Source organism: Erythrolamprus reginae, chromosome 2 (assembly GCF_031021105.1).
Source record: "Erythrolamprus reginae isolate rEryReg1 chromosome 2, rEryReg1.hap1, whole genome shotgun sequence".
In the NCBI taxonomy this organism is placed as follows: domain Eukaryota; kingdom Metazoa; phylum Chordata; class Lepidosauria; order Squamata; family Dipsadidae; genus Erythrolamprus; species Erythrolamprus reginae.
The window spans coordinates 162,939,874-162,964,762 of record NC_091951.1 but is presented as its reverse complement, the minus strand read 5'-3'; the positions used below and the strand labels follow the sequence as shown (position 1 = coordinate 162,964,762).

Genomic DNA, 24,889 nt, shown 5'->3' with positions numbered 1-24,889 from the left:
GGCTTTATGATAATTAGCACTGTGAACTCTACTACCTGGAAGCCAACTAATAATCAGTGCAGAGCATAAAGCTGAAGAAACTTTTTGGATGAGAAGTGAAACATCTTCAAAGGAAAATCAGAAAGTCCAGTTGCCTCTTGAAAGAGCATATTTGGGACAAGGATGCCCTGGATGATTGAGAATCTCCATAGAGATTCACAGCTTTACACAAGCACACTGTGATATGGCATGATCATAACTCATTCATTCATTCATTCATTCATTCATTCATTCATTCATTCATTCATTCACTCACTCACTCACTCACTCACTCTCTCTCTATTATTTATTTATTTATTTTATTTTATTTAATAATTTATTCGATTTTTATGCCGCCCTTTTCCGTAGACTCTGGGTGGCTTACAACATGTTAGCAATAGCCCTTTTTAACAAAGCCAGCATATTGCCCCCAAAATCCGGGTCCTCATTTTAACCACCTCAGAAGGATGGAAGGCTGAGTGAACCTTGAGCCGATGATGAGATTTGAACCGCTGATCTAACAGTCAGCTTCAGTGGCCTGCAGTACAGTACTCTACCTGCTGCGCCACCCGGGCTCTTATTCATCCATCCCTCCATCTATTGCTCTCTGGACAGCCCCATATAAAGCATATTGCAGCATATTGCATTATTGATTCTTTAATTCAAGCAGCTGAAAAACTGAAAAAAATACCCCAGTCCCAGAAGAGTTTGGAGATTTGCTCATTTTTGGATGGGAAGGCCAACCCTTTGTAGGATTTATCAATATCCCCAGATAAGGAGCACACAAATAACGGGCACCTGCACCCAGTACCATTTTATGCCTTTCATAAACAAATAAACTTTAGATTGCAGACTTGAATCAAGAGTTTAATTTTCTGTAATTTTATAGCACATCTGTGTTTTAAGAGGGTGCATAAATTTATACACAGAGAGATCATCAGAGAAATGCATAACAAAACTTAATAAATGAGAAGAATAATATTAAAAATAATTTTATGCAGGGATAAAAACATCTGAGCTGCAAGACCAGGGGTTTTAAATATGCAGCCTGTAACACTGGAGGTGGCCATTCAAATCATTTCCGTGGGCTCTACTCTTACACTTGTTCCTTAGAGTTTTAAAAAACTGTCAGGGACATAATGCAGTGGGCAAGAAAATGGGTGGATAGAATCAGCTAAAGGATTAGGAATAGAGGCAACCCCTAGAGCTAATGTTTCTTAGCCAAAGCTATAGTAAAGGAAAACTCTTGGAGGTGGTGGTGCAAAGGGGGAATAGGGAAGGAGAAGAAAAATCTTCACTGTTCCAAGGTACCTTACAATGGGTGGGCAATGGTGAGATCCATGATCCCTTTATAGAGACCAGTTTTGGTAAAACCTGGGAAGACATCTTTGCCTGGAGTTCCAACAGGATTCTTGGTGTCTTCTGGAGAACCCTGTTGGAATGTGAAAGTGCTAAAACTCCAAACGGAGGTGTCTTCCAGTTTCCTAGTTGCTTCCCGATAAGAGCTTCTGACTATATATTCCTGGTTCTCAGGTTAACAGTATTAACTAACTACTATTGCGTAGCTAAAACTGCAGCCCTAAAGGCTAAACGGAAATGGCACATAGCAGTTTTGCTTTGGCCATGTTTTCAGTTGCATAAAATTAAGCTTAATGGCATATAGCAATACTCCCTGTTTCCTTTATTTTTGATTCATTAGCAATAGCATTTAGATTTGTATACCACCCCATAGTGCTTTACAGCTCACTCTAAGTGGTTTACAGAATCTTGCTCCCAACAATCTGGGTCCTTATTTTATCAACCTCAGAAAGATGGAAGGCTGAGTCAACCTTGAGCCTATCAGGACTGAACTCCTGGCAGTGAACTGAATTAACCTGCAATAGTGCTCTCTAACCACTATGCCACCACATCTCCTAGAGACTTTTATATTTATTTTTTACAAAAATATTTCAGGATTATGGCCCTCAAGTTAATAAATTAGTTTTTGGTGGTGCCTTGAGTTGATTTGAGTTTGAGGCCCTTGGTCTAATTCCTTGGCAAAAGTGAGATTTCCTACACATAATTATGTTGGTTTTTAAGGAATCCCACAGAACAGACCCTTGGATCTGCAGGATATTTACAGGACCCTGCTATAAAAATAAAACTTGAAAAAAATTCAAAATAAGGGACTTGAAATGGACAAATGGTTAATATTAGAACCATCCTCAAAAAGGCACAACAAAGAATGTTCTTCATGAAGCAAATAAGGAAATTCAGACTGCCCCAGGAACTGTTGATATAGTTTTACAGTGGAATTATTGACTCTATCATTTGTACTTCTATAACTGTCTGATTTAGTACAACAATCAAACGGGACAGGCGCAGACTGCAATGGATAATTAAAACTGCAGAAAGAACAATTGCAACCAGCCTGACTTCCTTAGAAGACCTGTATACTGCACAGGTCAGACGGTGGAGGGCTGAGAAAATATCTACAGACTCAACACATACTGGCCATAAAGCGATTCAATTCATCCCCTTGGGATGGCGCTACAGGCACTGCATACTAAAATAACTAGGCCTAGAGACAGTCCCCCCCCATTCCATCAATCTGCTGAACACCTATGGTAAAATTCACAGTACTGTCTAATGTTTATGTACTCATGCAGTATGGATATAGTATTATCATTTATCCTTATTATTATCTTCTTTACTCTCCCCTCTTATTGGGAAGATGATGACGATGGTGATAATGATTTTGTTGCTTTGCATCTACACTGAAAGCTTCTACAATGGAGGCAAAGTTTTCCTGTGTATTAATCACACTTGGTCAAAAGAAGTATTCTATTCTCCTCTATTCTAGAGGAGCCTTAAGCTATTGTCTAGGCTTTTCAATAAGGGTTTTCTTGGCAGCTGTTAGGGAGGGGACCCTTCCCAAGGTCCCAGCATTGCAGCAGCAGCAAGAGGCCTTCAAACATGATGCCTTAAATTGGAAAACGTCTTGCCTTGTGCTGAATTATTGATTGAGATGGATAGGATGACACACACACACACACACACACACACACGTAACACACACACGTAACTAGACAAGACACGGGGAAGCACTTGGCTTGATTTAAAGCTAGACCTTGAGTGGCTCTGACTTTGTGACAGTTGTTTTCTTCTCAAATTACTGAGTGAGAAAGAAAAGGAAGAAAACTTTTTCGATTGGCTCTTAAAGCAGAATGGAGAGTGATAGGAGGAGAGAGAGAGGGAGAGAGGAAGAGAGAGAGAAAAAGAGAGGTTGCTGTGGGCCACAAAGCCAAGTTTCCAATCCATGATAGATAAATGATAGCAATCAGAATGAGGGATAATTAACAAGCTATTTGAAGAGGGAATAACTGTACAAAAACGTCAGTTGCAACCAGAGGCATTCTCCATCTTTAGTGTACCAAGAGAAAACAGTAATAAATTAATAGAGAAGAGAAAATGCTTCACAAATTAATAAGACGTGAATCCTAGTTTGACAGCTCTTTTTTACGTGTCTCGGAAGTTGTGAGGTCCGCTTTACTAATGCACAATCTGAAAAATGTGATATAAGTGTTAGGCATAAATCTCACAATCTATCTGGTTTCTGACAGTGCAGTCTGATGTACCACTCAAGTAGTGGCCTGCCGATGATACAATTTTGGCCTGCTGACTCCGGTGCCCTCTTTGCCGGACTGTATGCACCATCTTTTTCTCCTAATTTTCAGTAGGTTTTAGGCTATCTGCACATACGTGGATGGAAAATTATCCCTCTGTGCATGCACAGAAGCCAAATCGCATGTGATGCACACCGCTAGGAGGAGGTAAGGAACCTGCCCCAACCCAACTAGAGATGAAATCCATTTTAGCCCACTACAGTGGTACCTCTACTTAAGAACTTAATTCACTCCGTGACCAGGTTCTTAAGTAGAAAATTTTGTAAGTAGAAGCAATTTTTCCCATATGAATCAATGTAAAAGTAAATAATGTGTGCAAACCCATTAAAAAGAAATAAAACCTCATAATTTGGGTGGGAGGAGGAGGAAGAAGAAGAGGACAGTCGCTGCCCAGAGTGAAGGGGGTGTTTCTTTTCTCTGGGTGCTGGCAGAGGTTTATTCCCTCTCCAAGTGCCCAGAGAAAGGAAAATACTTTGTTCACTCTGGACTGCCAAAGCCTCCTTAAGCGCCACTGAAAGACTCCTCTGGCAGCCCAGAAAAGCCCGAGACGGCCAGGATTGAAGGGAGAATGGCAGGAAACTAGCTGGACCTTCATGCCACTCTCAAATTTCCTGGGAATTTTTTCCGGGTTCGGGTTCTTAAGTAGAAAATGGTTCTTAAGTGGCAAAAAAATCTTGAAAACCCAGTTCTTGTCTAGAAAAGTTCTTAAGTAAAGGCATTCTTAGGTAGAGGTACCACTGCATTTGAAAATATTAAAAAAACAAATAAACTACAGGCCAGAAGCCCCTAAACATTTTACATTGCTGAAATTTTGTCTGTGCATGTGTGAAATAACATTAAGAAAGAGTTTATTTTTTTTCTTCATTCAATGCTATGTTGCCTTATCATGGGAGGGGGGGGAGCAGTGTTTCTGGGAGGGATGAATGAGAAATGCTAGGAATTGTGCCAAGGGCGTACAGCTCAAACAAGACCATCCCAGCTACCCAGCTAAAGCAAGTGGACAGCATATTAGACAGAAGTGTTACAGAAAGATACTGGAGGCAGATGCAAAGATATCATTTCATACTGTGCAGGAAAAGACAACAATAAACTACTTTTGTATATACAGTACTCGGAAAAATCACACTAATAATCAATATAACCCGATTGATGATATAATGCTAGATGAAGGGAACGTAAGGATGGATGTCACTCAATACACTATTGAAGAATTACTGATGACCTTTCAGAACACTAACAGTGTTTCTAACATGGCTAGTTAAAAGCTTTTGGTGTGTCTGGTGGCTGATGTTGCCCTGCAGGAAAATAAAATCCAAAGCTGCAAAGACAGAATTACTGTGGGAACATGGAACATAAGAGAAATGAGACTGGAAAAAGTCAATGCAAGAAAAATGAACGGATTACATATTGGGCATCGGCAGATTGAAATGGAATGGAATCGGACCCTTTTGAACATGAGATCATACATCCGGCTTCCGGTTTGGTGGAGATCGCGGCAGGACGTGTCTGGCAGGGCTCTGCCAGGCGAATCCTTTCTACCCCCTCCGAAGGTCGCATTTGCGATCGGATCGGGCCCGGATGGCCCGATCCATGAACAGGGGACTCTCCTCTGCCCGAGGACCCATCGCCAGGACTCCGGAGGCAGCGGTTCGTCCCGCAGCTTCGGAGACGGGAGAACCGCTCCTCTTTGATTAAGAGGACCGGCCAGCGCTTTCTCCCCTCACTCAGTGGGAAGAATAAAAATCAAAGAAGCGAAAGTACAAATATTTACATCTACATTGGAAAAGAATATAGCAGACAAAGGACCTAAGGTAAAAACCTCTATTCTGTTTCGTGTTTAAAGCCAGAAGATCGTAAAAGTTCCAAGTAAAAGTTTTTTTTCTCTAGGGCGAAAGTGAAAGTTTTCTCTTGTTTAAACCCATCCGCAAATAACAGCCGGATCTAATTCTTTTTTTCACTTTTACTTTTCCATCTTGAACGCGAACTTTGGAACCTATAAAATAATTTACTGACTTTATGGTTTAACAAAATAGTTTAAATTTGACATGACTATTTAGAAAACTTTAACTGCTAAAGGAAATTCCTAGTGATGATCAGAATTTGTTGTTGATAGATTTTTAAAATCATAATGTTCTGGACTTAATTTCTGAAGCGGAGGAATACAGTTTTGCTGCCTTTTTTTTTTTTTTTTTTTCCTGCTGCTCCTTTTTACAATATGAAATAACTTAATAACTATGAACTAAATGGAATCTACAAGAGATTGAAATCACTTCTTTTTTGGATTACTTATTGTTGGATTAACCTATTTGGAATACTTGCTGAGCCTTTTGGATTACTTGCTGACACCTTTTGGATTATCTGCTGAGAATTCTTTGGTTTAACATCTGCCTGCTGCACCGAAATTAACTTGACTCCATCTTGGGATCTGTTTCTTTGTTCTTTGTTCCTGTTTTGAACTTGGAAAATAAACTGACTTCATTTTGAACACAAGCAAGCTTTGGATTTGTTTTACTCTTTGAATTTTGAATTGACATCAAATATAAATTTGTCCTTTGAGATTTGGATTTTCATCTTCACTTCCTAGCAAAACTACAGGATTTATAAGAAGAATTTAAGTATACAATACTGTTATTGTGTCTTTGAATAATTATCTGCTTTTTTCCCCCTGATTTCTCTTTGACTTTCTTCCCTATTCTTGGATATCTTTATTACTAGAAGAAGCTTGGTTTGAACTACATGCATTGTTAAAAAACCTTGGGTTCCTGCTCTATTCTAAATAGTTGAATTAAAATACTACCCCCCTTCCTTTTCTTTTTGAACAACTCTTTTTACTTCATTTTTTTTCCTTTCTCTTTTTTCTTCCCTCCTCCTAAAGTTTCCTCTCCAATTCTTTTTCTTTTGTTTTCTATATATAGTGGATATTCCTTCCCTTTTTTTTTACTTTTTGTCTTCCTTTTACTTGAAAAGGCACCTGTTTTTCTGTTCTGTGGCACTAAATAACAATATTTCTTTTTCCTTTTCTTTCTTCTTCTTTCTTTTTTTTTTGAATTCTGTTATTAATTGAACTGTTATTGAATTGATATAGCCATATTATAAGGAAAACAAAATATATTGAACAGATTTGGAATTTATAGTAATTTCTTTTCCTTTTCACTACATATAAAATTGAAACCAACCTTAAAATTTGAAATAGTGGATTCTAACTTGATAATGTCCCACACCTCAACCCTTGTTAAAACAAAAAAAAAACAAACTACACCAACTACTCTATCTCCACAAGTCTCACCGCATTCTTCTCCTTCGCATCAAGTGTTAACTATGTCTACCAAAGACAAGGACAAAGACAAAACAATGCAGTCCAATCTTGCAACTATACATGAGACTTTGAATACTTTGAAGGACTTCATGGTCAAATCACAAGAAGACGCTACTCAACAAAGAGAGGCCATAAAGGAGGAGGCAACACAACAAAGAGAAGCCATAAAGGAGGAGGCAACACAACAAAGAGAAGCCATAAAAGCTGACTTGGCAGAATTTAAAGTGGAGATGGCCCAAATGAAAGCTGATATGGGGGAGATGAAAGATCAGATAAAGCAGATCCAACAAACACTTCAAGAAAGTGACGACCGAGTTAAAAAAGTTGAAGAACAATCTGATAAAAATGAGAAAAGAATGGAGTATCTTGAAGGGAGAGCCGATGAGAGATATAGAAGATATGATGAATCTATTATCCAGCTGGAGATGCAACGAGCTTCGTACGGACTTCGATTTCAGAATATAAAAGAGGAAAAAGATGAAGACTTAAAAGTGACTATGGCGGAAATTATTGGAGGTATACTTCAAGAGGACCCCATAGCTTTACAGAGAGAAATCGATGAAGTTTACAGAATCTCGAATAGCTATATCCGTCGGCACAATCTTCCAAGAGAGATACATATTAAATTTACAAGAAAGGCGTTGCGAGATGAGATACTTCACTACTCAAGAAACTCCCCGCCCCAACGTCAGGGAGTAGAAATAAAGATACTAAAGCAAGTTCCAAGAAGTGTCAGAGAAAACAGAAGAGATTATCACTTTCTAACTAAAATTTTGATCAAAGAAAACATTACTTACCGTTGGCTTATTCCACAAGGACTTTCTCTGACATGGCGTTCTACAAGGTACAAACTGGAAAACGTAGAACAAGCCATGTACTTTCTTGAACAGAGCGGTTTGGGCCACTCCGACTACGCAAGTAAGCAACAAGTGGTCCAACTACAACTAGTTCAACAGCAACCAGGGGAAAAATTACCAACCCAGCAAGAAGAAAACTTGGGGGCAACTGCCCAAGTAATAGAGCAGGACCAAGGTGCTAGAAGAGTTCAACCTCAGCGAGAAACCAAAAAACCCACTAAATGACAACGAATAAAGACTTAAAAATCTTTTCCGTAAACGTTAATGGACTTAACGAACCAAGAAAAAGGAAGCAAATTTTTTCTAAAATTAGAAACCAAAATGTTCAGATTGCAATACTACAAGAAGTTCATATTAAAAAAGATAACCAAAAATTATTGTTGAATCCCAAAATTGGAAAAATGTATGCTGCATTAGCAGACCAAAAAAAAAGAGGTGTAGTGATGTATGTCAAGAATTCTATAAATTCCAAACAAATATACAAGGATAAAGAGGGTAGGATATTGATTGTACAAGTAGATATTGAACCTAGACCTCTAGTGGTTGTTTCTATTTATGCTCCCAACGAAGACCAATTGACATTTTACAAAAATTTACACCAAACAATAATAGATTTAGCTATTGATAATTTATTGATAATAGGTGATTTCAATGCTATCGCGAATAGACAATTAGACCACTCAGGAGGCGGAGACAATAAAAAAAGGGGAAAAGGTAAAAAAGCAAGAAGAAATTTGTTACCTAGTACTTTTCAAAAAATGAAAGCGGAATTATTGCTAAGCGACATTTGGAGGGAAAGACACCCTCACAAAAGGCAATTTACCTTTTACTCCAATCCTCACAAAATTTGGACGAGAATTGACATGATATGGGCACCAAAAATGGTGGCAGAACAAATAAGAGAGGTTGACATAGACGTTAATACATGGGCTGATCATAACCCAATTGACGATGAACAACAAACAGAACAACTGGCGGATGAATAGGTATATATTAAATGATAAGAAATATAAGGATTGGATTGAAAAGGAATTAAAAATATTTTTTGAAATTAATAAAACATCAGACACTACTCCATAGAACTTATGGGATACAGTTAAAGTGTATATAAGAGGTTTAACAATATCCTATACAGCAAAACACAATAAGGAAAAGAAATTAGAGTACCTACAATTAACAAATGAACTAAAACAATTAGAATCCTTATCGCAGCAACATATTAAGAACAGAGATCTAAAGACAGAAATAAATGTAATTAAACATAAAATTAGAGTTATAGAACAAAACCAACTAACTGAAAAGATCAAAAGAGCAAAGCAACATTATTTTGAACATGCAAATAAACCTGGCAGATGGCTAGCGTATAAACTTAGAAAACAGAGTCAATCAAAATTAATCCAAAAATTAGAAGATAAAGATGGTAAAATAAAATATGACACAGAAGGTAAGGCAGACATTGTGTATAATTTTTATAAAGAATTATATGCTAAAGATCATGTTATTGAAGATGAAGTTTTTAACTATTTAGAGGCTTCAAATTTACCACAAATAACAGAAGATCAACAGGCCACCATGGACGGACCAATAACAATGGAGGAACTCTTAATAACAATTAAAAAACAGAAAAGCAACAAGGCTACAGGCCCAGATGCCATACCTGCAGAATGGTACAAGATAGACAACGAAACAATAAGAAACCATATGTTAGAAACTTTTAATTTATGTAGACTTGAGGGAAAAATCCCCAAATCTTGGTCAGAATCACTGACAACCTTAATACATAAACAGGGTACAGAACCAGAAAAAATTAAAAATTATAGGCCTATATCACTATTAAATGTAGATTATAAGATCTTTATTGCCATTTATGCAGAGAGACTCAAAAGAGTTATAAATGGAATAATACACCAAGACCAAAATGGGTTTCTTCCAGGGAGACAAATTAAAAATAATATTAGAACTGTAATAAATATACTAGAGTACTATGAACAACACCCAGACAAGACGGCATCTTTAATGTTTTTGGACGCTCAAAAAGCCTTCGACAACGTTAATTGGATATTTATAAAAATGCAATTAAATAAAATGAGATTTGGCCCAAAATTTGTTAACCTAATAGATACCATATATTCAAAACAAACAACGAATATAATATTGAATAACAGTCAATTACCAATACTTGACATAAATAAGGGAGTTCGCCAAGGATGTCCTATATCACCATTGTTATTTATTATGACCCTTGAAACCTTATTAATTAAAATAAGAGCGGACCCCAAAATAAAAGGTTTAACCGTAGGAGATGAAACCTACAAACTCCAGGCCTTTGCAGATGATCTAATGTTTATAATTGAAGAGCCGACTACAACAGTTCCTACCTTACTACAAACCATTGAACAATATGGAAACGTAGCAGGTTTAAAGATAAACAAAAGCAAAACACATTACTTGACCAAAAATATGAATAAAACACTAGAAACTAAATTAGAAAGTATTTCTGGAATAAAGACTGTAAAAAAGGTAAAATATTTAGGAATAAATTTAACAGCGAAAACAATAACATTAAAAAATGATAATTATATGAAATTACTAGCAGAAATTAAAAATGACTTAGCAATGTGGAATAATTTGAAAATATCTTTCTTGGGAAGAATTGCAACAATCAAGATGAACATTTTACCCAAGGTCTTATTTCTTTTTCAGACAATACCAATAAACCCAGGGGGTATCTTTTTAAAAACTTTAACAAACTTAGTTAAAAAATTTATATGGCAAGGTAAAAAAGCAAGGATAAAAATGAATTGTTTAGAAGATATTAAAGAAAGAGGTGGATTTGGCCTTCCAAATTGGAAACTATATTATCAGGCCGCTGCATTAACATGGCTTAGAGATTGGATAATTTTAGATAACAAAAGAACACTTGACCTAGAAGGACATGATTTAATGCTTGGATGGCACGCATTTTTATGGTATGATAAGGACAAAAACCATTCATATTTCAAAAGGCATACGTTAAGGAAATACTTATTAGAAGTATGGAAAGACATAAAGAAAAATCATTTTTTAAGTATCCCAGACTGGCTAGCTCCTTTAGAAGCAATAACACATCCAAAGTCTATAAAGGATAAGAAAATAACTTATAGATATAAAGAACTATTAAATGATCAGATGAAGCTTAAATCTAGAATTGAATTACAAGAAGAAGGGATAATAATAGATTGGTGGCACTACGCCCAGATCCGATCTAGATATCAGAAGGATAAAACTCTTTACATTTTTAATAAAAGTAAGAATCCTTTAACTACTTTAATTACCACTAATTCAACAAAAATGATAGGGAAAATATATAAACTACTTATCGCTCATAAAAATATAGAGTTGACTTTAAAAGATACTATGATAAGATGGTGTAGAAATATTGGCAAGGAAATAGATATAGACACATGGGAGAAAGTATGGATTAACAATTGGAAAATGACTAAATCAGTTTCCCTAAAAGAAAATCAAATCAAAATGTTTTATAGATGGCATCTCCCACCAAATAGGATAGCAAAAATGTTTCCCAAAACATCCCCAATATGCTGGAAATGTAAGAAGGATATAGGAACTTATTATCATCAATGGTGGACATGTGGTAAAGCAAAAATATATTGGAAAATGATTGAAAAAATATTAAAAGAAATAATAAAGCAAGATATAGATAATACCCCGGAATTTTACCTACTAGGTGTTACAAATCAGACCTACAAGAAAGAAATTTTTTATTTAATTATACACATATTAACTGCGGCTAGAATAATATATGCGCAAAATTGGAAAGGGGAGGAAATCCCCAAGGAAGAAGAGGTCATAGCTAAAATATTAGATTGCGCTGAAATGGATATGATGACAAGAAGATTAAACGATCAAGAGGATACTAAATTTTATGAAACATGGAACAATGTCTATAAATGGATAGATAAGAAAAAATAAGATATATCTTTAGTTGTTTTTTTTTTGTATTAGTTTTTACCTAGGTGATAATAATATTAATATTAGTTTAAAAGGACTTTTTGACGATTATGATATAGTAGTGTATGTATGTATAAGTATAAGCAACATACCAAGATGTATAATAGTTGAATTTAGCTTTATTGTTTGGATTGAAGGTTTGACACTATTTTACTATAGTAATTAAGATTATATTAAAGGTATTTTTTGGTAACTATGTTATACTAACCCTACTTAACACTCACATCAAGATCTGTAAAACTTTAACTCAAATTTATTAACTTTTTTTACTATAATAGTTAACATATATTTAATTATGTATTCTTTTTCTATATTTGAATGTATACTTTCATAAGAAGCGGGGGAAATATACCCCCACTTTATGTTTATTGTTTGTATGTATTTGTTTGTTTTTATGAAAAAAATAATAAAAAAATTGAAAAAAAAAAAAAAAGAACATGAGATCATACATCCCATTACATGAAAAACAAAGAAGGGACAGCATTGTATTCATAGTTAGGAAGAAGACAGCAAAAATAGTCCTTGGGCACAATCAAGTCAATGACCGGATAATATCAATTAAATTTTTCAGACAAGCCTTTAATATATCAATTATACAAGTTTATACCATAACCACTGATGCAGAAGAGGTTGATGGTCAAGTTCAATCTGAAGTCGAAAGAACATGCAAGCAAAATATGTTGTTTCACTGTATAGCCTAGGAAACCGAAATGAGATAAAAAAATAAATGGCATAACTTTCTGCCAATCCAATTATTTTCTTATTTGTAAGATAGTTTTCTGACATCTAAATGACATCGTTATGCATGAACATTACCAGATAGAATAAAAGAGAAGTCAAACAGATAATATTGGTAGAAGAAGGTGGAATAGCTCATTTGCAGTAGCAAAGACATTTGCCAGGGGCTGAGTTGTGGAACAGATCACAAACTGTTCATGCGCAAACTCCAAATCAAGCTAAAGCTGCAGAACAAAGCCAACACAGTGGCCTACAAATTGGAAGCTGTCAGTCTTTGTAACAATACCAAAGACAGGAGACTTGACATAATGTGCAGACTATTGTACAATATCCATAATCTCACATAGTAGCAGAAAAAGGTTTAAGATTATCTAAAATAGATTTTAAAAGCTCTGAGGAACAAAATACATTATTACTGATGCATGTTGGGATAATAGAAAAAGCCAAGAAACAGCCCAAAACCCCACCACTGACTATACAAAGGGGTTTAATTGTGCAACCCTGTCAAACTGTTGCATGTGCTGATGAAAATGGGAATCCCAGAACTTCTCATTATGCTCATAAGTTATTTGTATACAGGCCTGGATATGATAGGCCGAATATGGTGAAACAGACAGGCTCTACGTTGGCAAAGGAGGGAGGAAAGACTGTATGAGGCTGTATAACCTAAATACACCCATGTTACACCAACACTCCGCAGTCTGCATTGGTTGCTGGTCACAATTCAAAGTGTTGGTTATGACCTATAAAGCCCTTCATGGCACCAGACCAGAATATCTCCGGGACCGCCTTCTGCCGCATGAATCCCAGCGACCAGTTAGGTCTCACAGAGTTGGCCTTCTCCGGGTCCTTTCAACTAAACAATGTTGTTTGGCGGGACCCAGGGGAAGAGCCTTCTCTGTGGCGGCCCCGACCCTTTGGAACCAACTCCCCCCAGATATTAGAGTTGCCCCCACCATCCTTGCCTTTCGTAAGCTCCTTAAAACCCACCTCTGTCGTCAGGCATGGGGGAATTGAGACTTTCCCTTCCCCATGGCTTATAAAATTTATGCATGGTATGTCAGTATGTATGATTGGTTTCTTAAATTGGGTTTTTTAAAATTAACTTAAATATTAGATTTGTTTACATTGTATTATTATTTCTGTTAGCCGCCCCGAGTCTATGGAGAGGTGCGGCAAACAAATCTGATAAATAAATAAATAAATAACCTTATGTATACAACATGTAAGTAGAATATATAAGGCCATGATGGTGAACTTATGCGTGCTGGGAGTGGCACGTAGAGCCATCTCTCCAGGCATGTGAGCCATTCCCCTTTGTTCCTCCAGGTTCTGATGTGCTGGCCAGCGGTCTTTACACACATGCATGTGATGGGCGGCTGCTTTTCTGGTTTCTAACACATGCATGTGCACCGGGCGGCCACTGTTCTGGTTTCTGGCATGTGCACCGACCAGCTGCTGTTCCACTTTCTGGCATGCATGCACATGGGAAGACCAACTGGCAAGTGCACATGTACATGTCAAACACTGGAAGAACACCTTCCCGGTGTGTGCATGTGCACTGGGCAGCTGCCCTTCCAGTTTCCGGCACATGTGTGCATGTGCACTCCTGTTTCGACACTCGGTGCTGAAAAGATCCATCAACACTGATATAAGGCGTACCGAAAGTTAAGCAATTTTTACATAAATTACATTTGATGTTGAAACTGGTTCCTATTTGCTTCTAAACGCTTATCTTACTCATTTGATGCATGAATTTTGAATTTCCACGAGTACAGTAACATTTTCCCCTGAAAATAAATATTAATGAATAAAACATATTGTGACTGCTCTAATTTTTAATACATCTTATATATTGTGAAACCTGGACTGGAAGAAAATGATCATCTTCGGAGTCTTCAGAGAGGGGTGGCATACAAATCTAATTAATAATAATAATAATAATAATGATAATAATAATAATAATAATAATAATAAATATTATTATTATTATTAGTAGTAGTAGTATCATCATCATCATCATCATGGTTTAGAACTGGAGGAAGAAACTTTCGCTATGGTGACGACAGGGCTCTGATGGCTGAAAATGAAAATTTGCAAGCTCTTATGTAATGAAAGTCCAGGAATACAGTGAAAGGAGACTAAGTACAAATATGAAAAAGCCAAACTAGTGAGAAAAGATACAGCAACTAGCCTTAGAACTGACCCTGACAATACCGAAGATGTGAATAGCTTCTGTTTTTTAGGATCGACTCTCAACAATGAAGGAACCAGTAGTCAGGAATAGCATCGCAGACAAAAACTTGGCCAGAGGTGCAAAGATGTATTTGTCCTTACAAAGATCTGAATCGTGCTGGCAATGCTTTTTTCCTATGATACTCTATGGAAGGACACATTGCATGCGGGAAGAACACACAAAGAGTATTGATCGTTTTGAACTTCGTTGTTGAAGACTTCTGAAATTATCATGGATAGTTAAGAAAATGAAGAAATGAATCACAGAACAAATCTATTCAGAGTCCTCACTCAGATTAAAATCATAATATTTTGACATATTACTGTATTTTTCAGAGTGTAAGATGCACCTTTTTCTTCCCTAAAAGAGGCTAAAAATTTGGGTGCATCTTATACTTTGAATGTAGCTGTTTCAAATGTAGCTGTTTCAAAGTTTTTCCCCCCAGCCCTAACTAGGTGCTAATGGTCTTCTCAGCTTCCTACTCCCTCCAAAGAAGGTTTTTTTCAGCTCTAAGTCTTTGCAGGCATGTTTTCATCCTACTCCCTCTGGAAAAGCCTTTTCAGCCCTAACCAAGAGATAAAATAATGTGCTGAAGCTGAACAGACTAAGGACACTAGCCAAATGAATACCTGGTAGGTAGATTTACCACCCCTTATTTTCCTCCCCCAAAGTAAGGTGCATTTTATACTCCGGTCCATCTTATACTCCAAAAAAATACAACCTTTCCTGCAAATGGTGAAAAAAATGCAAATGACCAACTACAATAAATACAGTAATACCTCGTCTTACGAACCTAATTGGTTCCCGGGGGAGGTTTGTAAGACGAAAAGTTCGTAAGACAAAACATTGTTTCCCATAGAAAACAATATAAAATCAATTAATCCATGCAACAACAACAAAAAAATGCAAAAAAAACGCCGCCGCCCGGCTGTCACCTTTTAAAACAGCCGGGGGGCTTCCCAGCGTCCTCCTGAACCCGAATGCCAAACCCGAACTTCCAGGTTCGGCATTCGGGAGGCCTCCGAGAAGCCCCGCCGCCCGGCTGTCACCTTTTAAAACAGCCGGGGGAATTCTCGGAGGCCTCCCAAACGCCGAACCCGGAAGTTCGGGTTTGGCGTTCGGGTTCAGGAGGACGCTGGGAAGCCCCCCCCCGGCTGTTTTAAAAAGTGACAGCCGGGTGGTGGGGCTTCTCGGCGGCGGTGGGTTCGTAAAAAGAAAAAAGTTCGTAAGAAGAGGCTAAAAATTTCTGAACCCTGGTTTCGTATCTCGGGTTGTTTGTAAGACAAGGGGTTCGTATCACGAGGTACCACTGTACATCCTAGGAAGATTTGAAAGATGAAGGATTGGGACAGAAAACCTTTTTATGGAGAAGTTTATATGAAGAAAATCTATATGATGTGAATAGACAGATATTTGATAGAGCATAATCCAGTCAGGATTTCTGGTGTGCTGATCTGGTGTTCAATTTGTTTCAGTCTTAAACTATTAATGCAGGATACTCTCTGCAAACCAATTTAGTTAAAGGCATCTTTTGTTCTTTGTGCAAAAGATCTTTGGTGACATGGAAGCACACAGGAATAAGAGAAGGAATACAAATTCTCTTTGAAAATAAGTTATCTGATTATGAAATATTAATTATGTCTACCACATCAGTAACAAAACAGTCTGGACATCAAAGCTCATACATGCCTGAGAAACTGAAACTACCCATTTAAAAGATTAAGATGCCTGTGGAAAATCCAAGTGGTTTATATCCATTTTCTTCAAGGGTTTTCTCCCCCCTCTTCAAATCAGTATTAAAAAAGCAGAATCTAGAGATAAGGAGCCAGCTTTCATAAGTAAATAAAGTGGCTTAATAAACTTGGTGTCAAAATTACTTTCCTTGATTGCTTCAAGGGATATAAGGAGAACTATGTAGACTGAGTGATTCTTGATTAACAGTTTGTACACAGAACAGGAGATTCTTTTTAGCTTGTGAGATAGGCAAAATTAATCTTGCTGAATAAGGGCTCAATATAGCTTGCCTGAAGAAATTCTTCTAATTTTGCCTTTCACAATTCATACAAGTCCAACCCACTCGTTTAATAGTCTGCTTTTGTCACTGTTAACATTCTAGACTATGACAAAAACCCCGTATCTATTTCCCATTATTCTGAACACGGTCTTTGTATGGAAGAAACAGCATGGAATCGCTTTTCCACCAACCTTGTTAAATGCTAGGTAAGAAGATAAATTGATTAAAAACCCAGGATGACCCTGTGAAGAAATCTGAAGTTGCAAATAATACAGGTCCCAAGGGTGTAAATGACAAACAGCTACAGGGATGTTCATGCAGAAATTCCTGACAATCTCTGTCATACCTGTATTCCAGCGAGAACTTGGTTAACTCTCTGTTGTCATGCAGCCATTTGAATTCCAGGGGCCAACTCCCTTCTGCCATACAGGTGAGCACCAAACGATTTCCCTCTAGATGGACTTGAGTGCGCACTGGCTCTGTCTTGAAATATGGGGAAACATCATCTGAAATCACAAAGGAAAGTGTGTCAAAACCCATATATCGGATCCTCAATATTAGATCAATGCAAGCAGCTTGTCCTTCTAAAGTGTTGGTCTTTGAATGAAAAGATATATGCTAATTCTGAAAATGTCTGTCCTTTATTATATGCAAATACAGTGTTCCCTCGATTTTCGCGGGTTCGAACTTCGCGAAAAGTCTATACCACGGTTTTTCAAAAATATTAATTAAAAAATACTTCACAGGTTTTTTCCCTATACCACGGTTTTTCCTGCCCGATGACGTCATATGTCATCGCCAAACATTCATCCGCCTTTAATAAATATTTTTTAAAATAAACTTTAATAAATAAACATGGTGAGTAATAATCTAAATGGTTGCTAAGGAAATGGGAAATTGTAATTTAGGGATTTAAAGTGTTAAGGGAAGGCTTATGATACTGTTCATAGCCAAAAATAGGGTATTTACTTCCGCATCTCTACTTCGCGGAAATTCAACTTTCGCGGGCGGTCTCGGAACGCATCCCCCGCGAAAATCGAGGGAACACTGTATCCTTTCTGACACATGTTTTACTACAGTTAGAGATCTAGAAATCAAGATTATATATCTCTGGATCAGCCTGTTTAAAAACATAACATCCCTTTCAAAGGGTTATACATTAATTGTAGATATGCTGTTGTCCCAAGGACACCACTATTTGATTTCAGAGCCTTACTCCATATAATGTATGTAAAGCATCACCTTTAAAGCAGCTCATGGTACAGGGACTGATTATTTGTGGAACTGCTTCCCCTTGAGGGTGTTCATTTGTCGCAGCAGTTTGGATAGGTTGGATAGCGCACTCCAGGTCCTTTCCCTCAAATGTGTCATTTAGGGAGATGTAGGAAGCACATCTTTTCAACAGTATCTCTTGCCCAGTGGAACACCCTAACCCCTGGAATCCGCGCCCTCTTCTCCCAAGATGGAAATAGGGTGAAGTTGGAGTCTTGGGGTTATACGTGATGTTGTAGGGATGCAAGGGCTCATAAGGTTACAAGACTGGACTGATAATCGGCAGTCTTGTTTTTGGGACTTGTTGCTGCTGATAAATATGTGAAAATATCTGTGGGGGAATAAAAATAAAAAACTTTTCAAAAAAGGGGAAGTATTAATATTATTTGATGTAGTGCAGTGCGTTGGTGGAGGCATCAGTTTCTGCTTGTAATGGGTGGGTTTCTGTTTTATTATTGTTGTGAGCCATCCATTGTTGTGGCCTATAAATAGTCCTTGCTTAGTGACGTTTGAAGTTACAATGGACTAAAAAAATAACTTTATGACCAGCCCTCCCATGAATGACCATTATAATGGTGATCTGACTGAAATTTGGGCACTTCACAGCTTCTGGACATTTGTGACTGTGACAATATCTCACAGTTGTACCATTGTCATTTACGTGCTGTACAGCTGGTTTCTGACCCACAGAGTCAATGGAGAAGCTGGCAATAAAATGGGCGGTGTACAACAATAAGATAAATACAAAAGTTAAAAAACCCTAGAATAACATAAACAATAAGCGATACAAAGTTAAATCCATATATTAAACAAACATAGAACCATCAATCATTCATACTACTGGACAGAGCAAAATGTTATCGCTCAATGGCCCCAGGCCTGCCTGCACAGGTGTGTTTTTAAAGCCTTTTGGAAAGCTAGGAGGGTGGGGGTGGTGTGAATTTTTGGGGGGAGGGCCAGAGGGCCAGAGCCACAATGGAGAAGGCCCTTCTCTACCGTCCCACCAGCCGACACTGCTTGGCCAACAGGACCCGGAGAAGGCCCACACTGTGTGATCTAATCGGTCGCTGGGACATGTGAGGCATATGAGAGTCTTAAACATAAATGAAACATAAAACAATAAAATGTAAAGCAATTGCTACAACTAAACTCCACCCTCATACACAAGCCAAAAGGTTTTCAGGATGAAAAGGTGTATTATAGGACTTTCAATAGATGAATGACCTAACATGGCTTGATTTGAACAAAATATCATCATACATGTTGTTCACCGTTTGTAAATAAGATTTTTGCTACCTTTAAGTAATTGCGTGGGCATGTATCCTTGTAGGTAGTAGCAGGCATACATACATAAGCATGCCCAAAGATTGGTATCAACTGTGCGAAATGGAGGTTATTGCTTTCCTTCTATTTTCTTGATGAAAATTATCCCACCCCTGAAGCTGTTCTTTGCTCTACAGGGTAAAATATATAGGAACCAGTAGGACACCTGAATGCTTTGCCTTGAGGGAGAAATAACAGCTTTTGGGATAGGGTTATTTTAATTGTAAAAACAGTATGGAAGAAAGGGTTATGCTGTCCTCCTGGGTGGCAGTTCCAGTCTGAATTGGGGAAGCGGGCTTTGTCTGCTATTAACATTTAAAAACGCACACAGAGAAGTTTTCCCAGCGAGAGGATTGTCATGTACTTTCTCACAGATGATTCCAGGCAAAAATCATGGGAGACTCAGAAGGAACAAAGTATAAAGGGATGAGCTTTACTTTATAATCTTCTGGGGAAAAAAGGTTTAAAAACAAAAGAAATCATCTTTAGTTTGCATTAATGGCCTGACAGTTTAACTCTCTAGGTATCTGCATGTATAATGGAAAAATATATATTTAGGTGAATATTGTAGAATTGTCTTGTAGGTCCATTCAGTATTGGACTCAAACAAAACCATGTTGAGATAATAGGCAAGGCAACAAGTAGTTTTGCTGTGAGGCAAGTCATTCAGATTTTCTACTTGTTTTAATCTTCTGAAAACCGCTGAGAGATATTGGTGAGTCGGTAGCCCTAGAAATTGAGTAAACAAACAGCAGTAAGAACTAAACACACAGTTAAGGGTTGTAGTATTTGTGAAACAAAAAGGAAAGCTATCCACTTTAGTCTAAAAGGAAAAAGACCAAAGTCCAAAGATTATTGGAGTGATAAAAAATGTAAACAAGTAGAAAGATAGCTTCTGGATTCTCAAGAGTTTCAGAGTTCCTCTTCAAGTACCCCAATTCTGCAAAGGGCAGGGAAAGAGGGTAGAGTAAATCTTTATATATTGCCAAAGATTATCTATGTAGGTGGCGTACATAGGTAGGTAGGTAGATAGGTAAATAATTGTACATCTGTAGTTGATTCCTAGGATCCAGATTAAGCATAACAGTGAATGCAGCCCATAAATTTAAGTGTCAAATTGCCCTGGGTTGAACAGCAATGTTGAGCATGAATCAAGTATGAAAAAGGGAGGACTTCAGTCTGGCAACCAAATGCAGATTAGTCCTACTATCATTTTTCGCATAGCTACCTACAATTGCAAAAAGTGGACCGTGAAAGAATAGACAAGAGAAAAAATCGTCTTGTTAGAGCTGCAGTGTTGGAGAAGGCTCCTGAGCATTTCTTGGACAGCAAAGGTGACAGGCAAAAAAAATAGTGAAGCATATAAAACCAGACATATCACAAAAAGGCAAAAATCACAAAATTTTTCCTTACTTATTTTGGCCATGTCACACATCAAACTCACTGGAAAAGGTTATATAGTGATACCTCAAGATACGAACCCCTCGTCTTACGAACAACTCGTGATACGAACCCGGGGTTCAGAAAATTTTTGCCTCTTCTTACGAACTTTTTTCGAGTTACGAACCGGTGTTCGGAGACTGCTGGGAAGCCGCGCGGCTGTTTTAAAAGGTGACAGCCGGGTGGCGGGGCTTCCCATCACCCCCCCCAACCCCAAACCCGGAGGTTCGGCACAAGTTCGGGGTTCGGGGGGGTGCTGGGAAGCCCCCCAGGCCGGCTGCGACCTTTTAAAAGAGCCGCGCCGCTTCCCATCTGTCTCCTGAAGCCGAACGGCAAAGCCAAACTTCCGCGTTCGGCTTCAGGAGACAGATGGGAAGCGGCGCGGCTGTTTTAAAAGGTCGCAGCTGGCCTGGGGGGCTTGCCAGCACCCCCCCGAACCCGGGTTCGGGGTTCGGGAGGTTGCTGGGAAGCCCCCCAGCCCGGCAGTCACCTTTTAAAACAGCCGGGTGGCTTTCCAGCAGCCTCCCGAAGCCGAACAAACCCGAACTTCCGCGTTCGGCGTTCGGAGGCTGCTGGAAAGTCCTACTTCTCCCCCCCAGCCAAAACCCCAAAGCCTGTTTGCTGCCACACGATTTAGCCAGGAGAGGAGCGAAGTGACATGGAGGAATGGGGAGCTGAAACCGGGCGGTTTCAGCTTTCCATCCCTTCACGTCACTTCGCCGCTAAATTGTGTGGCAGCAAACATGCTTTGGGGGTTTGGCTGGGGGGGAGAAGTAGGACCTTCCTAACTCCCTCCTCCCCAGCCAAACCCCCAAAGCATGTTTGCTGCCACACGATTTAGCGGCGAAGTGACGTGGATGGATGGAAAGCTGAAACCGGGCTGTTTCAGCTTTCCATCCCTTCACGTCCCTTCACCGCTAAATCGTGTGGCAGCAAACATGCTTTGGGGATTTGGCTGGGGGGGAGAAGTAGGACCTTCCTAACTCCCTCCCCCCCAGCCAAACCCCCAAAGCATGTTTGCTGCCACACGATTTAGCGGCGAAGTGACGTGGATGGATGGAAAGCTGAAACCGGGCTGTTTCAGCTTTCCATCCCTTCACGTCCCTTCGCCGCTAAATCGTGTGGCAGCAAACATGCTTTGAGGATTTGGCTGGGGGGGAGAAGTAGGACCTTCCTAACTCCCTCCCCCCCAGCCAAACCCCCAAAGCATGTTTGCTGCCACACGATTTAGCGGCGAAGGGACGTGAAGGAATGGAAAGCTGAAACAGCCCGGTTTCAGCTTTCCATCCATCCACGTCACTTCGCTCCTGTCCTGGCTAAATCGTATGGCAGCAAACAGGCTTTGGGGTTTTGGCTGGGGGGGAGTGAGTTAGGAAGGTCCTACTGCTTCCTCCCCCAGCCAAAAACACAAAGCCAGGCAGCCTCCAGCCGCCAAAGGAGCCTCCTGATTCTCCCCGCTTCTCTGTCCCGCTCATAACCCGTGTCCGGCAGAAGCTGCTGCCCGATTGCTCTTAGCCGGCGGGATGCAAAGTGCTGGGGTGGGGGGTGTCCTAACAGCCCCCCCACCCCAATGCGAGCGGCGGGGAGTCACCCATGGCCGGCAGAAGATCGCTCTTGCTGACCTGATGCCTCGCGGTGAAGCCGGGCAAGAGCGATCTTCTGCCGGCCATGGGCGACTCCCCGCCGCTCGCCCATGGCCGGCAGAAGATCGCTCTTGCCCGGCTTCCCCGCGAGGCATCAGGTCAGCATTCTGGACGGGCTGGCGGCGGGCGAGGATGGGGGAAGCCTCGCGGGGAAGCCGGGCAAGAGCGATCTTCTGCCGGCCATGGGCGAGCGGCAGGGAGTCACCCATGGGCGGCAGAAGATCGCTCTTGCTGACCTGATGCCTCGTGGTGAAGCCGGGCAAGAGCGATCTTCTGCCGGCCATGGGCGACTCCCCGCCGCTCACCCATGGCCGGCAGAAGATCGCTCTTGCCCGGCTTCCCCGCGAGGCATCAGGTCAGCATTCTGGACGGGCGGGCGGCGGGCAAGGATGGGGGAAGCCTTGCGGGGAAGCCGAGCAAGAGCGATCTTCTGCCGGCCATGGGCGAGTGGCGGGGAGTCGCCCATGGCCGGCAGAAGATCGCTCTTGCTGACCTGCTGCCTTGCGGGGAAGCCGGGCAAGAGCGATCTTCCGGCCATGGGCGACTCCCCGCCGCTCGCCCATGGCCGGCAGAAGATCGCTCTTGCCCAGCTTCCCCGCGAGGCAGCAGGTCAGCATCCTCGGCGGGCGAGCAGCGGGGAAGCCGGCGGCTGTGGCAGCTGCTGCAAGAGGCTGCCCCGCCTACTCAAAGCAGCCTCCCAAACCCAAAATTTCGCTGAGAAGCCCCGCCGCCCGGCTGTCACCTTTTAAAACAGCCGGGGGGCTTCTCAGCAGCCTCCCAACGCCGAAGACCCCAGGCTGTTTTAAAAGGTGACAGCCGGGCGGCAGCGTTTTTTTGCGGGGGGGGGGTTTGTTGCACGGATTAATTGACTTTACATTGTTTCCTATGGGAAACAATGTTTCGTCTTACGAACCTTTCGTCTTACGAACCTCCTCCTTGCACCAATTAAGTTCGTATCTTGAGGTATTACTGTACTTGGAATGATCAGTGGTAAAAGGAAACGCCGCCACCAAAAACTACAATGGATAAACTCCATCAAAGCCAACACCAACCACAGCATAAAACAACCGAAAGGAGCCATACATGAGTGGAAAATATGCAGAGAAGTGGTCTATAGAATTAGACAAGATTGTGCAGATGGTATCAGCGGTTTAGACTTACCATCAGTTTCCAAAAGGGGATTGCAAATTGATTTAATTAGTCTAGGCTAGGGCTGCTATCAGATTACTCTTAAAAGCTAGAGACAAAGATGGAAGAGGTGACCCACACTTTTCAACAAATAAAGCCAGTTTCTCCGATCTATACCAGCTTAAGTAAAATGCAGAGATTTTTTTTTTACTGTAGATAGATATAAATGGAAACATAGCACTATTTATATTTCCAAAGCTTGAGAGGTGTTCTAAATAAAAAAGTCGATTAAAGTCAAATTAGTAAGTGACCAACCTTGTTGGAAAAGCACACAAGAATGTTTTCCCCCTTGTTAATTACTTAATGAAAATAGTCTAGTTTAATGTACTGCTGTTTATCTTGCTAGGGTTGACAGAAGACTGGTATTTAATTTTCATGGCAAAACGTTTATTTTCAGCTTTGGTTTGAAAATATGGAATCAATCTGTATCAAATCTTAGCAAAGGCGCAGTGCATCATGCTGCACCTCTGTGTTCATTAAATGAAGCTGATTCTCTACCTAGTAATCACAGAACTAAGCTGATGTGCTATCCTTTTATAGGAATAGCTCTTAACTGCCCCCAGTGCACATAGATTAGGCCTTTAACATCTAAGTTCACATTAGCAATCATTAAGCCAAGTAGAATTTTAGCAACAGGCGTTTTTCATTACCTTAGCCTCACCAGTTTTCAAGGAAGTCAGTAATTAGAAAGAAACAACTATGGGAAGGAAAAGAGAGAAGAGTTCGGTAAAGACTCAACGGATGTTTGCTTTGGTTATCTGCAATCTGAAGTGGCCTAGATAGCTTGTGTAGACATGTATTACCCTGTAGTTTCTTCAGGGTAAATACAGGTAGTCTTGGATATTCTGGTCCTAACTGAGGTTATAAGTTGAAGACTACCTGTATTTACCCAAATACTATCATTAAAGATGTCTTATTGAAGTTTATATAATTCTTGCTTCCTTGACCTTCCTCAACTGTGTGGAACTTAACATAGGCCAAGAGTACTTCTATACCCTTTATAAAAGTAAAGGGGAAGCCCCCTTCCCACTGATTGCATTTCCTAGGGACCACATGGACATATTTTTACCTGGCAATCCTTCAAACATGGCTCCCCACCGTGTTTTCCTCAGGCTAGTTTTTCATTTCTAAATCTAAGTTGCCATCCTAGTATTTGTTGATGGTCTTT

The 24,889-nt window shown here is 39.8% G+C and overlaps 1 protein-coding gene across 5 annotated transcripts in view; it reads right to left on the bottom strand.

Moving 5' to 3' along the window:
- SDK2 (sidekick cell adhesion molecule 2) overlaps window positions 1-24,889 on the bottom strand; it is a 543,580-nt gene that overhangs the window by 197,400 nt on the left and 321,291 nt on the right. For 4 of the 5 annotated variants that reach the window (XM_070740240.1, XM_070740242.1, XM_070740239.1 and 1 more), the window contains exon 2: window positions 17,202-17,361. The exons of the other annotated variant lie outside the window; for it this stretch is intronic. In XM_070740240.1, coding sequence (XP_070596341.1) covers window positions 17,202-17,361 — 160 coding nt within the window. The remainder of the gene's footprint in view (window positions 1-17,201; window positions 17,362-24,889) is intronic. 5 annotated transcript variants of the gene reach the window in all.